At 50.3% G+C, this 17470-nt stretch overlaps 1 protein-coding gene across 1 annotated transcript in view; it reads left to right on the plus strand.

Annotated features, from left to right (window-relative positions):
* AKAP8 (A kinase (PRKA) anchor protein 8) overlaps nucleotides 1-17470 on the plus strand; it is a 36063-nt gene that overhangs the window by 6716 nt on the left and 11877 nt on the right. Inside the window, exons 2-14 of the mRNA XM_009322795.1 lie at nucleotides 572-652; nucleotides 2248-2347; nucleotides 4576-4614; nucleotides 5306-5338; nucleotides 7057-7345; nucleotides 8180-8786; nucleotides 9193-9337; nucleotides 9740-9787; nucleotides 11837-11933; nucleotides 12597-12738; nucleotides 13380-13473; nucleotides 14397-14527; nucleotides 15303-15398. Coding sequence (XP_009321070.1) covers nucleotides 572-652; nucleotides 2248-2347; nucleotides 4576-4614; nucleotides 5306-5338; nucleotides 7057-7345; nucleotides 8180-8786; nucleotides 9193-9337; nucleotides 9740-9787; nucleotides 11837-11933; nucleotides 12597-12738; nucleotides 13380-13473; nucleotides 14397-14527; nucleotides 15303-15398 — 1902 coding nt within the window. The remainder of the gene's footprint in view (nucleotides 1-571; nucleotides 653-2247; nucleotides 2348-4575; nucleotides 4615-5305; nucleotides 5339-7056; nucleotides 7346-8179; nucleotides 8787-9192; nucleotides 9338-9739; nucleotides 9788-11836; nucleotides 11934-12596; nucleotides 12739-13379; nucleotides 13474-14396; nucleotides 14528-15302; nucleotides 15399-17470) is intronic.

The following is a 17470-nucleotide window of genomic DNA, read 5'->3' on the forward strand; positions in this document are numbered from 1 at the left end:
CCACCTCCTCCATCAAAGCACTAAACGGCGTTGGCGTCGGCGCGCTCTCCCACCTTCTGGTTTTTAACGTCTCTTTCAACTATGAAACAAGGCTCGCGGAGGTGGAAACAGAAAGAAAGTCGCCCAAATCGAAGTTTAACAGATGAATATCAGTTGTTTAAGGTCCCTCGGTGAAGTCTATTCGGACGTGAGGCGGCGGCGTGTGGGTAAATGCTCCCAGATCTGAGCCCGACAGCCCGGATCCTTTCCCCGCTGCGCCAGTTTTGAGCCCTCCCTCCTCTTCCCGCCTTGAATTCACGTTTCGCTTCCATTTGCGTTCAGGGACGTGAAGGTCCCGCAAAGGCGATTTTTAACTCGCTGTTGAAAACACTTCCTTGGTTTTTATAACATAATTATGACTGCGGCAGGATTTTATAAATAACACAGCAGCGATGCCGTTTCCGCGTGTGGTGTTATCAAGTTCCTAATACCCCGCACGTCGCTTTTTCTGCAGGGATCATTCATAATTCATCCCGACATCAGACCTGTTGGCAAGTTGCTCTTTCCAGGTTCCCTCTGTCTCCGCTTTCAGCTTGGTGGAGATCTGATGCCCGGCATCTCTTTCGTCATGCTTTTTAAAGTGTTTTGTCAGTTCTTCGGGTGTAAAAATGAGGTGAGAAACTACGACAGGATCAAAACCACCCTAAATGTGTGTTAAATCATCCTCTAGAGTGCTGATTGCTCTGTACTGAAAACCGAGCGAGTCCGGATGAACAACTCGGAAGGGTTTAGGCAGCTAAAAGTTATTCCTGAGAAAGATTTCGTTGGATTCGTGACGTTAACGAGTTGCCTAAGAGCTGGGATCTTCCCTTCACCTTGCACAACTATTAATAAATTAAAGCTGCTGAGCGTGTTGCAGCTTTAGAGAAGTTTTGTCGGGGATTTTTACCGTTATATGGTATAAAAAGGAATGAGTTCTCGCAGTTCTTGAATATTTGGGGTTTTATAAATAAACCTCAGGTGTAGCTGGCTCAGCTTAGGACCAGCCCCTTTGTTTTTAATTCTCTGCGTGTTGAGAATCGTACGGTTCCACGCGAGTGGGTTTTTGAGGAGAGCACCCTTTACAGTCAAGCCTTGCGTAGGAGTGTGTGATTTATAGATTTAATTTAAATACTTTGTGATTCCAGCAGAAGACAAGCTTTATTCTCCCTGGATAAAGTCCTTTGTTGAAATCAGCGGGAGAACCTCGGACCTCCGCTTTCGGAAGGAATTGCCTCCTGGGCCCCTGCTTTTTTTTCTGCAGGCTTTAAGCTTAATTTCTCAGCGCTTCACATAGGCTGAACGACGTAAATCACTTGATGTTGCTCCGTCACCTCCGGATTCGCGCTCCGCTTGTACACGAGTGCGGAGAAAAATGGTTCTCAAGCTTTTCCCCCAGCTCAAGGAGCGCTGTCTTGGGAATCAGCTGGGAACCGGGACACGCGGTGCATTCAGCTCGGTAAAATTCACCGCTTGCTCCCTTCCGAGTTGTTTTTTTTTCCCCGCTCTGCACTTTATTTCGTGTTTATTTTCCCAAGAGAAGGCGATGATGATTTATTCCACTGATTTTTTTTCCCCTCCTGGGGGATGTTTACGCTGCTGCAGAGCTGACGGGTACAACCTCTGCTCGTTGGTGCAGAGTCATTAATACCCAAGTGTCTCCTCTAGTGGGTTTTTTACATAATATTTAGTTTCAAAATCAGACGTTGAACTCTTAATTACCATGTTCTTAAGTTGTACTGAAAGATTGAGATCTTTGCTTAACCCAGATTTCTTCATTCCTTGAAAGGGTACGATAATTGTGGTAATACCTATATGAACGTAACGTGCCCTACGTCTCAGCAAGCCCAACGCCAACGTGCACGCACGGAACTTAAAAGCGGGGAGCTTTATCCTATAGAATCTGGAGGTACAAAGAGGTGGGAACTCTCTTTGGCTGAAAAACGCTGCATTTCGGGCCGAGCAGCCTCCGTTTTCCTCGAGGTTTTGTGCTGGGGCCAGGCTATTTTTGCCTCCTGAATTAATGTACCCGAGGTTTTATCCGAGACGGCTTAAAAATCGAAGGAGCGGAGCTCGCTTTTGATCCGACGTCTGTGTGTGGTTGTAAGCGCGAGGGCTGCTGCTATTCTTGGCGCTGCCGGTTGAGAAACGGGGCGACCTGCCCGGAGAAAAGCTTCCCTGCGCTGGCTTCGCTTTCTCTTCCCGTGTTTTTTTTTCTCCGGCCGGGAGCTCGGCGTGCGCTGGGATGGTGCCTGTGACAAGCAGGGGTTTGGTGTCCCTTGGCGTCACTCGGAACGATGGCGTGCGCTCAGCAGTTTGTTTGCAAGAGGTGAGTTAACGTGCTGGAGGAGGGAGCGTTAACATTGACTGTGGATTTAAAGTCAGGCTTCGGGGTGGCTGCGGTCGAGGGAGCGGAGGATTGTCCTTGATTTCTGTGCTCCGTCTCCACCTGATCCTTCCCACCGGCAGCTGGAAAACCGCATCCCGGCGCCATCCTGCTCCCGCTGGAGAGCGAAGCTGAGCGGCGGGTGCCTCGACCTGCAAACGCCACCGGTGGGAGAGGAAGTTATTCGGTGATAAGGCTGCGATTCAAAAAGGCGTTTACGTGTTGCAGTTCCTGTTTTGCTGGTGCTGCGGTTTCTATAGGAGTTCAAAAATACAGCGGTCACCATTTTGCCCGCGATTTCTTTAGGTTCTGTGTGCTTAAGGGTGACTGCCCACGAAAAAAATAAAGCCGTTAAGAGGGAGAGGGGTCCTGTACGTCCTTGGGGGGTGTTAGATGGGTTTGGGCAGGGAGCTGGGGGCTGCGAGAGAAAAGTTTTGTAAAATCGGGGGCTGTCTTGAAAAGTAAATGTTCTGCAAAATTGGGGGCTGTTGCCAAAAAGGAAAAAGTTCTTGGAAAAGTGGGGGCTGCCTCCAGAAAATACAAGCTTTGCAAAACGGGGGGCTGTCTCCAGAAGTATAAATGCTTTGTAAAAGCGGGGGCCGCCTCCAAAAAATACAAGTTTTTGCAAAATCGGGGGCTGCCACCAAAAATAGAAAAGCTTTGCAAAATTGGGGGCCACCTCCAAAAAATACAAAAAGCTCTACAAAATCGGGGGCTGCTGCCAAAAGTACGTAAAAGCATGGCAAAATCGGGGGCTGCCTCCAAAAATAGAAAAGCTGTGCAAAATCGGGGTCTGCCTCTGAAAAAGACAAGCTTTTGCAGAATCGGGGGCTGTCTCTGGAAAATAATGTTCTGCGAAATTGGGAGCCGACTCCAAAAATAAGAAAGCTTTGTAAAATCGGTGGCCACCTCCAAAAATATAAAAGTTTTGCGGAATCGGTGTCTAAGGCGCAGAAAAGCAGCCTGAACCTTCAAAGAAGGAAGGAAGGAAGCGGGCGTGTGTGATTTTTGGCTCTTCCTCAGCTGGGGAGCGTTTGGAGGGAGATGAGGTTGCTGAAGGGAAGGGAAACTGCAGGTAGGGGCGGGGGGGAGGCAGGGCCAGGAAAGAAATGTGGAGAAGTTTGGGGTGATACAGCGGGTGTGGAAATAATTCGGATCCGCAGGAAGCCGGGCATCGGTAGTTCTGCTTGGGGACCAACTTCTGTTTCTGATCAGAATAATAAACAAAGATGAAAAAAAATGGTTCTCCTGCAGAGAAATGGCAGCCAAGACTCTTGGAAACGTTTTCAGCGCAACACCCAGCGTATGGCTTTTGATGTCAAAATTTAATGTAGACGATCTCAAGGTTTCGTTGCAGCACGGAGTTTATGAAGAACAGATTTACCCAGCTCTTTGCAGCTCTTTCGGGGATCACTGTGGTGCCGGGGATGCGGATTCCACCCTGGAAACTTCAGAAAAGGTTTAAAAGGGAGAGATGATTTATTTTGGCGAGGAAAAACAGATCACGGCAGCTGCTGTGAAAAGAAAAGAGCGGGTGAAGTCGCGGCGGGAGCTCCTGCGTGTCGTGGCCCTTTGCTGCTGCTTCTACCTGGGCAAGTGCTTCGTCCTGCCGCCGTTTCAGAGTGAGAGACCGGAGCGAAGCCACCTCGTTAGCGCAAATCTTGCAATTGGTGCTGAAAAGTGGAGGGAGCTCGGTTTTCTTTTATTGGCTGGTATAATAGCAGTACCCACCTGGGATCACGTACAAGGATATCCGATATTCCCTAGGAAAAAGGATGCTTCTGCTGGTGTAACACAATCAAAACGTCTGTTCTCGATGCCGGTTCCGTTCTTCGGATGATTTATCCCGCAGATTTTCTCCTGTATAAACGTAGCTTTGCACCGTCGTTACATCAAGCACCTCTTAAAACGGATTTCTCCTTCAAAACACAGCGGGGTTTTGTTGTTTGTTTGTTTGTTTGTTTGTTTTTCTAATTCAAGACATCTCGTTGACCTTCAGATTGCTGAAACAATCTGAAATAAAGCATCGGGCAAGCTTCAGGCGTGGTTCCCAGACAATAAAAAGCCCCAGCGCAGCTGTAATTAGAGACGTTATTGGTTCTAGGGAAGAAACAAACCCTGTGATAACAGCAGAGATGATCCTTCTAATAGCGCCATTCTTTTTCTTGCAGGTTATGGCACCTGGAACACTGGGGCCACCAACACTCCAGGTGAGTCTTTGTGTATCTAAAAATATACCTAGGGAATTGCAATTTTAGCGCAGAACTCATTTTTTCTTCTTGCTAGCCAGAGTAGCGTAATACAGAAAGAGCTTTTGCAGCCTGCCTTCTCCTCTGCCAGCTTTAGTGACTTTCTGCTTGGTGTTTTTTGGTAAGAGCTTCCTCCCTCATCTCGCGATACGCTCCGATTCCCACCGTCGTACACTGGAGGAACTGGTCGCAATCTTGCGTGTGATTAATACCCTGCTTTGCTTTCTCTCCTGAGATTTATTAGCGCTGCGAAACGAAGCGTGTCCTGGGGTATTTGGGAGTTGGGGCTCTCTCCTTTGAACTCCTTCCCAGCCTAAACAACAGTAGAAGCAGCGAGAGGCTCCTGAAAGTGATGGTTATAACGAACGTATTTGCTTTTGCCGTGGTTTTACTGCTGCTTGAGGGTTTTTATTGAATCATTTGAGTTGTTTTCAAGTGCAAGTATTTGAACGTGTTTCAAAAAACATATTAAAAAAAGTGTATATTATCCATTTCATTTTCATAATTGGCTCTTGGAAGTCCCAGCTTCTTTCCCGTTCTGTGCAAAAGGATCCGTCGTTTTTACCAGCAATTAAACGGAATTATATGCATTTAGTCTCTGAACTTTGCTGCTTTTAGAGCTGAACCACTCTTTTCTTTTTGCCCCGTTCAGGTACATACGCAACGAATGCGACGAGTTGGCAAGGTACGTGCTAAAAAACCTCTTTTATCTCCGGGCGTTGGGGTGCCCTGCTCAGTCTCTCGAGTTGGCTGCAGCGAGCGGAGCTGTTTTCCAGCTCGTAAACTGCCTCCGCTTGGAAGTTGGTGTGAAGTACGCCACGCCGCGCTTTTAAACCGCTCCTCCTCACTAATCCATTTATTTATTTCTACCTTGCTCCGTGATTGCGGCTTTTACTTCTGCGAAGGGAGCAGCTCTGTCCTGATGACTGGCAGCCGTCTTTTCCTTAAAGCAGAAAGATTAGCGCGTGGATGAGAACGGTTCATTTATTTCACGTCTCCGTTTCTCTTTTGAGCTGGGACAGCCCGATGCATGCATTAATAAAATGATTGTACTGAGACGATACCGTTTTCCCCTCAAAACCCAGGGTTCGCCCTCGTCATTCTGGCAGCCTGACGGTACACAAATGCACTTCTCGATGAGCAAGCTGGCGCTTCCCCAACAGAACATGATTTGCTTTCACTAATAAACTTTCCCTCTCGGAGCAATTAGTTAATTGGCCTTGATTTGGGTCCTGTGGCTGTTTTAAGCCGGTCTTAACACGTTCCCAAGCAAAAGCCTGAGATTCTTTCAGAAATTATTATTTCTTTGGTCCTCACAATATAAAACTGAACGCTGCACGTTGGGCTGTGGATTCCAACCTCCCAGCTCAAGTCATTGGTGAAAATGAAGGGTTGTTTTTTTTTTCTTCTATTAATTCCTCTTTTTTGTAAAGCCTGGGTGCCCCTGTTGAGGACTCGCGCCCCGTTGTGCTGGGTATTGTGCCGACGCGGAGCAGAAAGGCTGATCCTGCTCCGGAGACCTTATAATCTAAATAAAAACACAAGTCGCAGGCAGGTGGGGGGATACAAAGACACGATGAGGCGGTGCCGGTCAGCACAACCGGCATCGGCACACCGGCGGCCGTAATGATGTCAATTTTACCGCAGGCGTCGCAGAAAAGGAGAATTAAGGGGGATTATTACAGCGGTCACTTTAGGAGAGCCCTAGGAGCGATACAGCAAAGGGTTTGGCAGGTCAGAAGCAGCGAGAGGAAGCTTGCCGCGTAGCCCGTGGCACGTGTGTCTCTGCCCGAGTGATGACGGATTCGAGCCGGGGCTGTAGAGTTGCGACAAGGATTGTCGGGAGCGCGTGCGCATCCCTTAGGCTGGATCTCGGGGTCCCGTGAAGCGTCCGGCAGCTTCACGAGCGCGGCCGCGGCACGTTGCTTTTTCTGCCGTGCCGTGGTATCTTGCCACAAGGCGCTCTCTGAATACAACTCGCTGCTTTGATTTTCTGATTTAATTTATTTCATCGTGGTCCTTTTTTGATGGATACGTGACGATGTCCCCGGCAGCACGTCGGCTTTGTGTTTTCTTGTGTTGTTTTTGTGGGACCGTGCGATGTAAACGGGGCTCAGGGTCCCGCAGCATGGACTGAGCTTGTTAAAAAATCACAAATACAACCAGCAGCGCTCCGTTTCTGCAGTTAAAATCACCCAAAGGAAGAAGGTCCTTACGCTTTTAGGGTTGGGCAACAAGAATCTTTGGTATTTCTCATTTTAAGAAACCGGATTTCCTTGAAAGGAGGTAAAACCCAGCTGCAGCCTTGCCTGGTAGAACCTGTTTGCGTCTAAACTCTTCCTCCGAGTACCCAAGTCTTTATAATATTGTATTGATATCAATTTTATTTTCTTTTCCTGCCAGGTTATGAAGGTTACGACTATTACAACACCCAAACCACCGCCGCTAATACAGCGGCCACGTACAACTACGCCGCAGCTGCTGCCACCTCCAGCAGCTGGGAAACACCCAAAACTTCGGATATGAGCATGAACGCCGACGTCAACGCCGCCATGCCCGTCGCCTCGTACGGCGCCGAGACTTCGGCGAACGAGAACTCGGATTCCATCATAGCCAAGATCAACCAGCGTTTGGACATGCTGTCGAAGGAGGGCAGTGGTGGGACAGGGGAGGGGATGGAAGATCAGGAGAGGTGACTATTCCACTTCTTATTTATTTTTAATAGTAAAAAAATAATGGCTTTTAATCGCTATAAGTTCGGATTAAGCTGTTCTAATTGCGTAGGCACGATCCAGCGTTCGTTCCCTGGAAAATGAGCTTAACTGCTTATTTTTTACCTGTCCTCGTGTATGTGCGCACGTGCACTTACATATTTTTTATCTCTCTCTCTCTCAAACATGTCGAACTTGATGTACGCATCAAGCATTAAAAGCGACTTCCATTGTCGATTCAATTCCTAGATTTTGCAGAAGGCTATTTATTTATAGTTTTTAGGTTTCTTAAAGTATACTTTTCTTCTGCGTCCCTTTTTCCTCGTGGCTGCCCGGTAATTATTTTTTTTTCTCCCCCCGGGTTAAATTACGCCGGTCTGGAGAGTTGATTCTTATCAGTGTGTGTTTTGCTGCTGAAGTAGTAATACAGACCTTGGCAAGAATTACTGCATAAATGAAGCTTTGCCTGTTTTTTTAGCTTTTACCTGGGGCAGCTTTAGGGATCTGCTTTTCTGCCAGTAAAACATAATTCAGAGTGGTTCAGTGCTGTGAAGTTGATGAAGTTACAACATCTCTGAAGGATTTCTGTTCAGATACTCGTGCAGAAAAGCACAGTTCTTTGATATTTAATTTCCCCGAGACGAGGGAAAAGGTGGAGTGGGATGCAGAAAGTGATCAGTACGCAGGGTTTAAAAATATTTTTATCCCATTTTTGTGGCCAAAACCGTTTGGGTTGTGATAGAAATGGATGCAAACGCCTGTGTGATGTGCACGGATGTTATTTTAGCTGCTGACCGTTGTCTCCTCCTGCGCAGCTCTTTCAGATTTGAGTCTTTCGAATCGTACGACTCGAGGTCTTCAATGAACGACCGCGACGTGTACCGATCCGGCTACGATTACGGAGAAGTCGGAACCGATCGCAACGATTCCTTCGGGAGCCAGTTCGATAACCGCAGGGATCAATCTCGCAACCGAGGAAACAACTACGGCCTCATCCGAGGACGGGGTCAAAACCGCGTTCAAAATCGCGGGCGTCTAAACGCTTTCAACCGCACCGACCACTTCATGCCCTCCTCCAGCTCCGAGCGCCTCTCGGCTCGTTGGAACGAGTTGAACTACATGGGTGGGCGCGGGATGGGGGGTGCCGGATCCAACAGGCTCCCTTCCCTCTTTTCCCAAGCCCTCGTTCCCGACTACGGCGACTACGGAGACTACGGAGATTACGGCGACTACGGCGACTATGGGGATTACGGTGATTATGGCGACTACGGAGATTATGGTGACTACGGAGACTATGACTATGGCATGATGGGGATGTCGGGCATGGGAATGGGACGGTATGGGAATATGCCGTATGGAATGGGGAGGCAACGAAACAGAGACAGGATGGGTACGGTGCCCTGGCACATGAACGCACTCATGGTAAGTCGTCGCCGTCGTTTTTGGTTTTTTCTTGCGAAGATTGCTTTTTGCTTGCCTCGGTGGGTAGGCTTCGCTGTTCAGCTGTACTGGAGAAGCACCCGTCTTAATTCCCATTGCTTCCACCACGGAATAATTTAAATCTTCCTGGATAGAGCGGAGGGTCACCAAGCTTGTATAGACCCATTTGCACGTAAAACAGAGCCTCTGAATGCTTCCCCCATCCCAAACCCGCTCTCTAGGGGCGCTAACCCAGCTATAAAATCCTTTTATAGCCAAAAATAAGTCTGCAAGGTCACAAGAATTTCAACTTTTTCAGGAGGTGTAGCAGATGGGTGGAATACTTTGATTTTAAAGCTTTCTTTGGTGCCTCAGGTTGATCGATACAACTGATTTCTTCCCGCTTTAGCCCAAGAGAAGAGGTTTCCGAAACCGTTCAGGAGGGCGATCGGACGGCGAGGGAGGAGGACGCAAGCGAAAACAGTCACAAAGCGGAGATGAGCCGGACAGCAAACAGGCGAAGACCGACAGCGAAGGAGACGACACCGAGAACGGTACGCGCTGTCTTCACCCGCTAATATTGGCCGTTTCCCCCCGTTTTTAAGTGGTTTTTCTTTCAGCTGACTGATAGTTGTTACATTTCAAAGCTGTGGTATTTTTTTCAGTCGTTAGCGTTGTTATAATACTCCTGCAAGTGCACAGGCTTTATGATCTGTGCATCTTGTGGCCTGGGACAGAAAATGTAATGCCCGAGGTGAGCACTGTGAAAGTAAGGACAGAGTTTGCAGCGGAGATTGACGGGCAAAGAGAAACCAGCGAGCCGGTTGCGATCTTCGCTGGGGTTTTGAGCCGTTATCCCACTACTTGGTGGTTTATTAGCGGTGGGGCCCCCCTTGGAGTGTTAAGTGGGAGAAAAGAGCCCCCAGCACCAGCTGAATGGTTTTTCTTTTGTCCAGCAGATGAGGGCGAAGGAGAGGAAAAATCAGGAGATGAAGCTGACAAAGGTGTAAGTAACTCTTTTTTTATCAGCCTTCGTGGCAAACGTGGGAATATTTAAGCACTCGAGCGATTTCCTCTGCTTTTTTTGACCGCGCTGAGGGTCAGAATATTTAAAATCGCCCAGAAACAGCGTTTTGAGCCCATACGTTGCGGAGGTATTTGCTCCTCATAATTCCCCCACGCCCTTCGGCAGGGTTCACCGGCAGAGTCGCTTGCCCTGAGGTGCCTGAAAAGCACTTGTAGTGGAAAGGTTAGGATCCTGCGCCGGCGGTTATGCTTCTGGCGAGGCTCGTTAGGGCTAAATTCCAATTAGTGGTTGGCTTCTTTCCTTGTCGCTCGGTTTGCTGGGTTGGTTGGGGGTTGTTGCCATTTGTTTTACTTGTGACTGCGTGTAACCTTCGGTACGGTGTTCCTCGGAGCGGCGACTCGGCTGCCAAGTATTTAAATTTCGATAGCGAGAAGCGATACTTAGCGGCGACGTATAACCCGATACATGGAAAACAACTGTTCTGTAAACACTTAGAAAAACGGACGTTTAATCCCCAAATGACCCAACCCTTCGCCCGCTCTGCGGTCTGGCTGGGTGGGCTGTGAAACCTCCAAATGGCAGTGAATGACACCGGCGTCTTTTTGTGTTTCTCTTTTCCAGGAGAACGGGAATTGGGGCTGTTTGGCGGAGGAAGGTAGGGTGTTGCCACCCCTCACGCAGTCCTCCTGGACTAATCCTACTCGGAATCCATCCGCTTCGCCTCGGGGCGCTACCGAGAGCTCGATTTGTTTGTTCGGTCAGAAGCTGATGCAGCTCCTGCTGTGACCTGTTAACCAGCCCAGGGCTCCGGCGCCGCCTGTCATGGCACAGAAGCGCCGCGCTGGTTAGCAGGGGAGCACCAAAACAGGTTTCGTTTCTTCTGGGCTTCTCGGCGCGGACGGTTATCGGGTATTAGTTTATCTTCCTGCCCTGCTTGGAGCACGGCGGTGAGGATGCACGCGTCTCGCAACGGGGCAGGGCAAAAATACCGTAAACTGAATCATTTTCAGTGGAGGCTTCAGCCATGAGCTGAACCTCGTTTTGTTTGGATTTTTTCAAATGGATGGGACGATGTGAAGGTCGATAGAACACTAATTTAAAAACCATGTGGTCTAAAGTAGCTGAAACCACTTCAGCTGGTTCTGGATCGTAACTTTCGGTAAAGGCACATCAACCCCTTGTGCCTTCTGCGTTAGAGTGACGTGGGGAAAACCACGTTGTGGGACTTCGGTTGCCACTTTTCAGTTATTCTCAGGTTTGAAACGAGGTGTCGTTGGATGTTATCGTTCTCGTTTAAGCCTCCCTCTGACGCCCGGGTCTGGTTTCCAGGCTCCTTTACCTGGAAATGTTGCAGGTGAATTATTACCCGAGTCCTGTGAGGCTGACAGACCTCTGACTCGGAGACCCCGAAACACTGCAGAGATCAGGTCAGCTGAATCTTTAGGGGTTTTTTGTGCTTTCCCGGAAATTATGGAGGAATTATTGGGAAGGCGACGTGAGGAGTGTATCCAGAACTGCCCCAAAGAAGCAGAACTGCTACTCGAGCACTGCTAGCATCTCGGCTGGTTTTTGTCGCTTAACTTTCTCGAGGAGCTGCTTCAGCCTTGTGAAAAATAGATGAACGGGGAAAAAATGAGAATATGGGGAGAAGTAGCAGCCCCTTCCAAGGAAGGGAGATAGAGCAGTGTCTTTGCAGCATTGTAAAAGTCAGGACTCTCCACTAACGGCGTGTCCCGTCGCTGCCTACGAAGACTTTGAGTTGCTGTGGGAAGTTCAGGGAGCTGGAGGAGAGGAGGGTTTGGGTTTTACGATGACTGCTGGAGACCTTGGAAAGAGGCTGCCGCTTCCCTGCGGTCGGAAGCTGGCTTGGGAGAGGGGGAGCTTCCGGAGACCGAAAGAAGTTGTGACTTCCCAAAGCTGAGAGTAAAGAGGAAACCAAGGGATTTGGGTCCCAAAATACCTCAGCCGGTGAAGTGAGTGATTGTGGACACAGGAATTCTGATTGATTCCCCCCCCCCTCCCCTAGCATCTGGAGATGGCTGTGAAGACGACGACGAGGAGGTGAAAAAGAAGAGGGAGAAGCAGCGGAGAAGGGATCGGATGCGTGATCGTGCTATGGACAGGTAAGGAGAGCGAAAAGCCAGTCCGTTCCTAGCACTTCTACGAATAATACTGACCGAGGGTATTCCTCTGCACAAATGTGGGATAAATCTGCTGGGGGGTCGTGTTTTGGGGCTCCGCGTTCTGATTTCAGCAGGGTTTTTTTCCCTTTTTGCGTGTTTTATGACTGTTTTTAAGATGAGGAGGATACTGTGGTGTTTAATACATAGCTCAGTGTAGAGTTACAAGTTCAGAAGGGCTTTTTAGGTGGCTATATGTGCAGCCTTGCTATTAAAATAATACAGTAAGTGATCTAAAGACAGACTAACCAGCAAAGGCGGCACCAGCGTTTCTGTACCTCGGGGCTTTCCCCCACCGGGGAGAGGATCTTCGCGTTGAAGAGTGCCGATTCACCCCCTGCCCTGTGAATTGGTCCAGTTGCTTTTAAACTCGGGCAAGGTTTTCACGTCCGTAGCGTAAAGTTTTATGGAGTAGTAGGTGCTGTTTAATCCGTGCAGGTTCTACAGCGATTGTAAAGGTCCAAGGCAAAGTAAAATTGTGTGGAGTGGCGCTTGGAAAAAATTTAGAGGTAGAAAAGTACAACAGGGGCGGTAACGGTCGCAACTTCTTGATACTCTCGTTAAGCTGAGCTCGTTCCTCACTTGCGGTACGATTGCTCTGTTTAGAATCCAGTTTGCCTGTTCCGTCTGCAAGTTCCGCAGTTTTGAGGAAGAGGAGATCCAGAAACACCTCCAGAGCAAGTTTCACAAGGAGACCTTGCGCTACATCGGCACCAAACTCCCGGATAAAACGGTCGAGTTCCTGCAGGTAGGTGGGTCGCCTGGAGTTAGCTCAAGCCTTCCCTGCACCCCTGCTGGGATTTCCAGGCTGAATTTGGGATTTCCAGGCTTACACGGGGACTGGGAGGGGTTACGGATTCATCCGCATGCAGCCCCCTGCTTGGTTGGCTCGCGTCACTGCTTGTTAGCGCATCACCCGATGACGTCGCTTTGCATGACGTGGTTTCTCACGGGTTTTCGTGTTGGGAGGGAAAGTTAATGGTGTGAATTTGAACAGAAAGGCCAAAAATTAATATTCCAGAGATTGTCTTTGCCAGCTCTACATCTAGAGCTGAGGAAGGAGAGATGAGAACTGAGGCATTTCATTTTCTGGATGACCAGTGTTTGCGTTTTGGGGGCATTTTTCAAGGATTTGGGGTCTCCCACAGGGAATCTGATGGTGACATGGGAGCAGGCTTCTGTTTGGCTCCGATTTGGATCTTTTCCGGCTCTTGCTCTGGTAGAAACGGCAGAGGACGGGGAGGGGAAAACACCCGGCTTGCCTAGTTAATTCACCAACCGCGGTCTTCCCTGTGGGTTTTCCCTGGAGAGCTCGTTTCCCTTTGGAGCTACTCGATCGTCTCGGTGCGTTGCGTGGAGGACAGCGAGTTTTGTCCCCTTCCCTTCTAGGAGTACATCGTCAACAGGAATAAGAAAATCGAGAAGCGACGCCAGGAGCTGACCGAGAAAGAGGGCACAAAACAGAAGCCGGATCCTTTTAAGGGTAAGCGTCCGTTCTGCGCCCAGAGACCGAGCGAGTGTGCAAGAAAACAAATAACTACTGCTCCCAAAGAGAGAACAGCAGCACAAACGGGAAGGATTTGGGTAACTCAGCCTCGGGTTCCGGGTGGTTATTTTGCCAACTTTGTGAAATACATCGTCTTGGCGGGGAAGGGGGAATACCCGTCCTCACTGCAGTTTCTCAAGCAGCCGATTCATGAGGCTCGTGCGATGTCGGAGATACTAGAAGGAGGTAAACGGGGGAAAACTCCCAGGAACTGTTTTTTTTTGTGGCTGTTCGGTTAATGCGGCTGGATCCTGTGTTCGCTTTTAACGTTGAAAGAAAGCAGCGAAGTTGATCTGTTGTGGCAACAAGCGTGATGGGGGAAAAAATCCGCTTAGCTTCGTCAGCGTGCCTGCAGCACCCGGCCACGTCTGCACTGGGAGTGATGAGTGGAGTTTAGTTAAGCCACGCGTCGGCTATAAAATCTTGCAGGCAGAAAACCTCAGCCTAAGTAGGGAGGAGGAACGAACCCAGAGCTGGGGGAAGAGCGAGTTGTCCCTTCCACCTCTATTTAAATGTATTTTTGGAGAGGCAGGCTGGTTTTGGGAGGAAAACAGCCTCGGTAAGTCGATGGCTGTGTACCTCGGGCTGTTATCGCCGTCTCTCTTCCTCCTACGCTTGGGTGCTGCATCGGTACGATCTGTTTTAGAGCAGAATAACTCTCTTCCCCGTCTTAGAGCAACGTATGTGATTTTTTATTTTTTTTCTCTGTGAAAGCAGAAACTGGAAGGAATATGGGTGCTGAATTAGCGTGTTGGCCGTGACGTGGGGTCGTTAGAGGGGGTGGAAAGGCGCCCGCAACGTTAACCGGCCGAACGTCTCATTTGTTTGGGATTTTGGCTGACGCCTCGTCGTCGCTGTAGGTATTGGCCAGGAACACTTCTTCAAGAAGATCGAGGCGGCTCACTGCATGGCGTGCGACATGTTGATTCCCGCGCAGAACCACCTTCTCCAGAGGCACCTGCGATCTGCCGATCACAACAGAAACCGCAGGGTAAGCAACCCTGCTCGCTTCCGAACTGGAGCGTTTGGGCTCTGCCGGGGCGAGGGGATGTGTCCAGGCACTCGAGGTTTATTTGCGGCTTCTAAAAAAAACCACCTCGTATGGTCTCGGATCGCACCACGAGATGAAGCCCGCCGGCCGGGGAGCTGTAAGGGGTTGTGGGATGCCTGCGGACAGGCTGCGCGGGGTTTGCTCTTCTGGAGGGAAACACGAGCCGATGGGAAGTGGGAAGGTGAACAGAAAAAGTGATATTAAAAGGGAGATCCGATGTGCGGACTAAACGCTTCCTCTTTCTAAATTTGCAGTGCTCGCTAGAAATTAAAATTAAAAATTGCCTTTGAGGGCGCGTGGGGAATTCATAAGTGAGACGTAACCGATGTCTAAATTGGCCCAGGCTGGAGCGGGGCTTTGGACGTTGCGGACGGAGACGGGGTGAGCTGCGGTGAGCGCCGCACGTCCCTCGGGGTGGTCTTCGTCTCCTCTGTCCTTGGGCGTTTGGCGTGAAACGTCGCTGTCCTGGACTTGATCTTGGGGTATCTGGGGGATGTTCCGGCTGCTGGTGCTGAAGCAACGTCTTTCTCCCGGGCCCGTGTTAGCGGAAGAGATGCGGGTGCGCCCCTGCATCCGCTGTTTGTGATGTTCTCTGGGATCTGAGACCAGGCTTCCCAAGCCCTGCAGAGGAGGAGGGGATGCGAACTCTCGAGCCGAACTCCTCGTTGGAACTCTTCCCCCTTTGAACTGACCCCGATGTTCGGTTCCTTTTCAGATGGCTGCGGAGCAATTCAAGAAAACCAGCTTACACGTCGCCAAGAGCGTCCTGAATAATAAACACATCGTAAAGATGCTGGAAAAATACCTCAAGGTGAGTGAACGAGAGAGTCGGCAACTCCTGCCGAGTTCCCGGAGCAGCGGGGTCGGGCTCCGCCTTGGTCCCGGAGCAGCACGGAGCCGCGTCTCGCTGTGTGCTGCGTGTCGGTGACGGGACGCCTTGCTGCGTACGGTGGGGAGAAGCGTAGGTTCCACTCCGCTGCCTTTTTATCTCTAAATCTTGGGTCTGGTTTCTTTTCTTTGTAGGCGGTTTACCACTTCTCGTGTTTTTTTGGGTTGTTGTTTTTGGTTTTTTTTTTAATTTATTTAACTCGCAGACTGTACCTACTGTCATTCCCAGGCGCGTGTAGATCAATTACGAAACAGTCCAAAACGGAAACGTAATTAAAGAAACCAAACAAAGTAGCGAAAGGAACTCCGGTTCCCCAAAGCCGCCCCTCGAGCTGTGGCCTTGGCCGGGGGGGGACGCGCCAGGTTCCCCCCAGCACAGGGGAAGCCAGCGCTTGAGTCCCGCCGGGATCGAGTCCGACGTGGGTGGCTCCTGGCCCACCCGCTAATCCTGCGCCGGGGGGAGGGAATTTTTCCCCTGTATAAAGAGCCGGGCTCCGCGGCGCTCCCGGCGGCTCAACCAAATGACGGAGCACCCCGAGGAGGGGCGCATCCAAAAAAAACCTCCTTAGCCTCCCCTCCCCCCCCCCTCCCCTTTTTCCTCCTCTTCCCTTGGGAAGTGGCAGAGGACGCCCCAGCCGATCTTCAGAGCCGAGACGGAGCACGAGGAGAGGTCAGGGTAGGGTTCGCTTAAGCCCAAACCAGCGTTCGGAATTACAGAAAGAAGCCCGGAAGGCAAGCGCAGTCTTCAGAGCACGGGGGGTAATCCGCTCCGGGCGGGAACGCCGGGCGGTTATGCCCGGCCTAAAGCGCCTCGCGGTAACCGCGGGTCCGGAGGCGGCGTGGGTTTAACGGGCGAGGTCCCGCATCCGAGAGAGAGGAAAGGTCGCAACCTCCTCCGCCAGGCGAAGATGAAAAAGAAGCGCTTTTGGCTACTTGCTTGTTCCCTGGGAATCCGGGAGCAGCCCAGGATCCGGCAGGAGAACCCCTTGTTTGCGAACCTGGTAGACGAGGGCAGGCAGATGCCCACACACACCCCCCCCCCCCCCCCGGGGGGGGACTAATGTTGTAAAAAGTGTAAATCTACTATCAAATATTTTTATGAATCTGTAAAGTTATGGCACTATAACAGAATGCCCCGGCCCCGGCAAACCTAAACAAAAAAAAAAAAAAAAGACCCCAAAATAAAAAAAACTGCGACTCCACCCTCTGGGTCCGGTGAAAAGAGACTTTGAGCTGAGAGTTTGTCGGCGTAGGACGGCCGTCTCTCCCCTCAAACCGGCCTCTCATACACGTTGAACAGGAGGGTGAGATAAAAACCCTGCGGTACCCCACAGGAGAAAAGAGAGAGCGAGCCCTCGGGGCAGACGAGGTGCAAACCTCTGGGATCTCTCAGTGAAATTTAAAAAAAAAAAAAACCAAAACACAAAAATAAAAAAAAAAATAACCCCCCCAAAAGACCGGAACCACTCAAGTGCAACTCCGTCTACCCCTGCCAGGGTCCGCAGGCACGTCCACATCTCCTCATGATCAACGGTATCAAAGGCTGCCGGCAGATCTAAATGAATCAGCACGGGCGCCTGACCTTTGTCCATCGGCAGGAGGAGATCTTCGGATCCATCCCAGCACGGTCTCCGTATCATTCCCAGGTGCAAAACCAGACTGAAAAGGGGTGGAGGAAAATCTGAGGATTCCAGGTAATGCCAAGAGCCGCCTCGCCATAAACGTTCTCGGCAAACCTTCCCCCAGAAAGGAAGGCCGGAGACGCAGGGCGATTAATTAATCAAGACTTGGCCGCATCAAGAGATGATTTCTTGACCATCGGCCTAAGGATTCCTCCTTGGAGGGAAGGAGGGACACCTCGCCCTTCCCAAGGGAAGCCGTGACAGTCTCCACCACGAGTGGGCTTCACATCCCCCGGTAGCTTTTACCGGCGATAACGGACGTTGGGGTCCAGATCGCGAGGTAGAGCCCGATAGTTTTATATCCCACCCACCC

This window comes from Pygoscelis adeliae, unplaced genomic scaffold (assembly GCF_000699105.1).
Source record: "Pygoscelis adeliae isolate BGI_AS28 unplaced genomic scaffold, ASM69910v1 Scaffold434, whole genome shotgun sequence".
Taxonomy (NCBI): Eukaryota; Metazoa; Chordata; class Aves; order Sphenisciformes; family Spheniscidae; genus Pygoscelis; species Pygoscelis adeliae.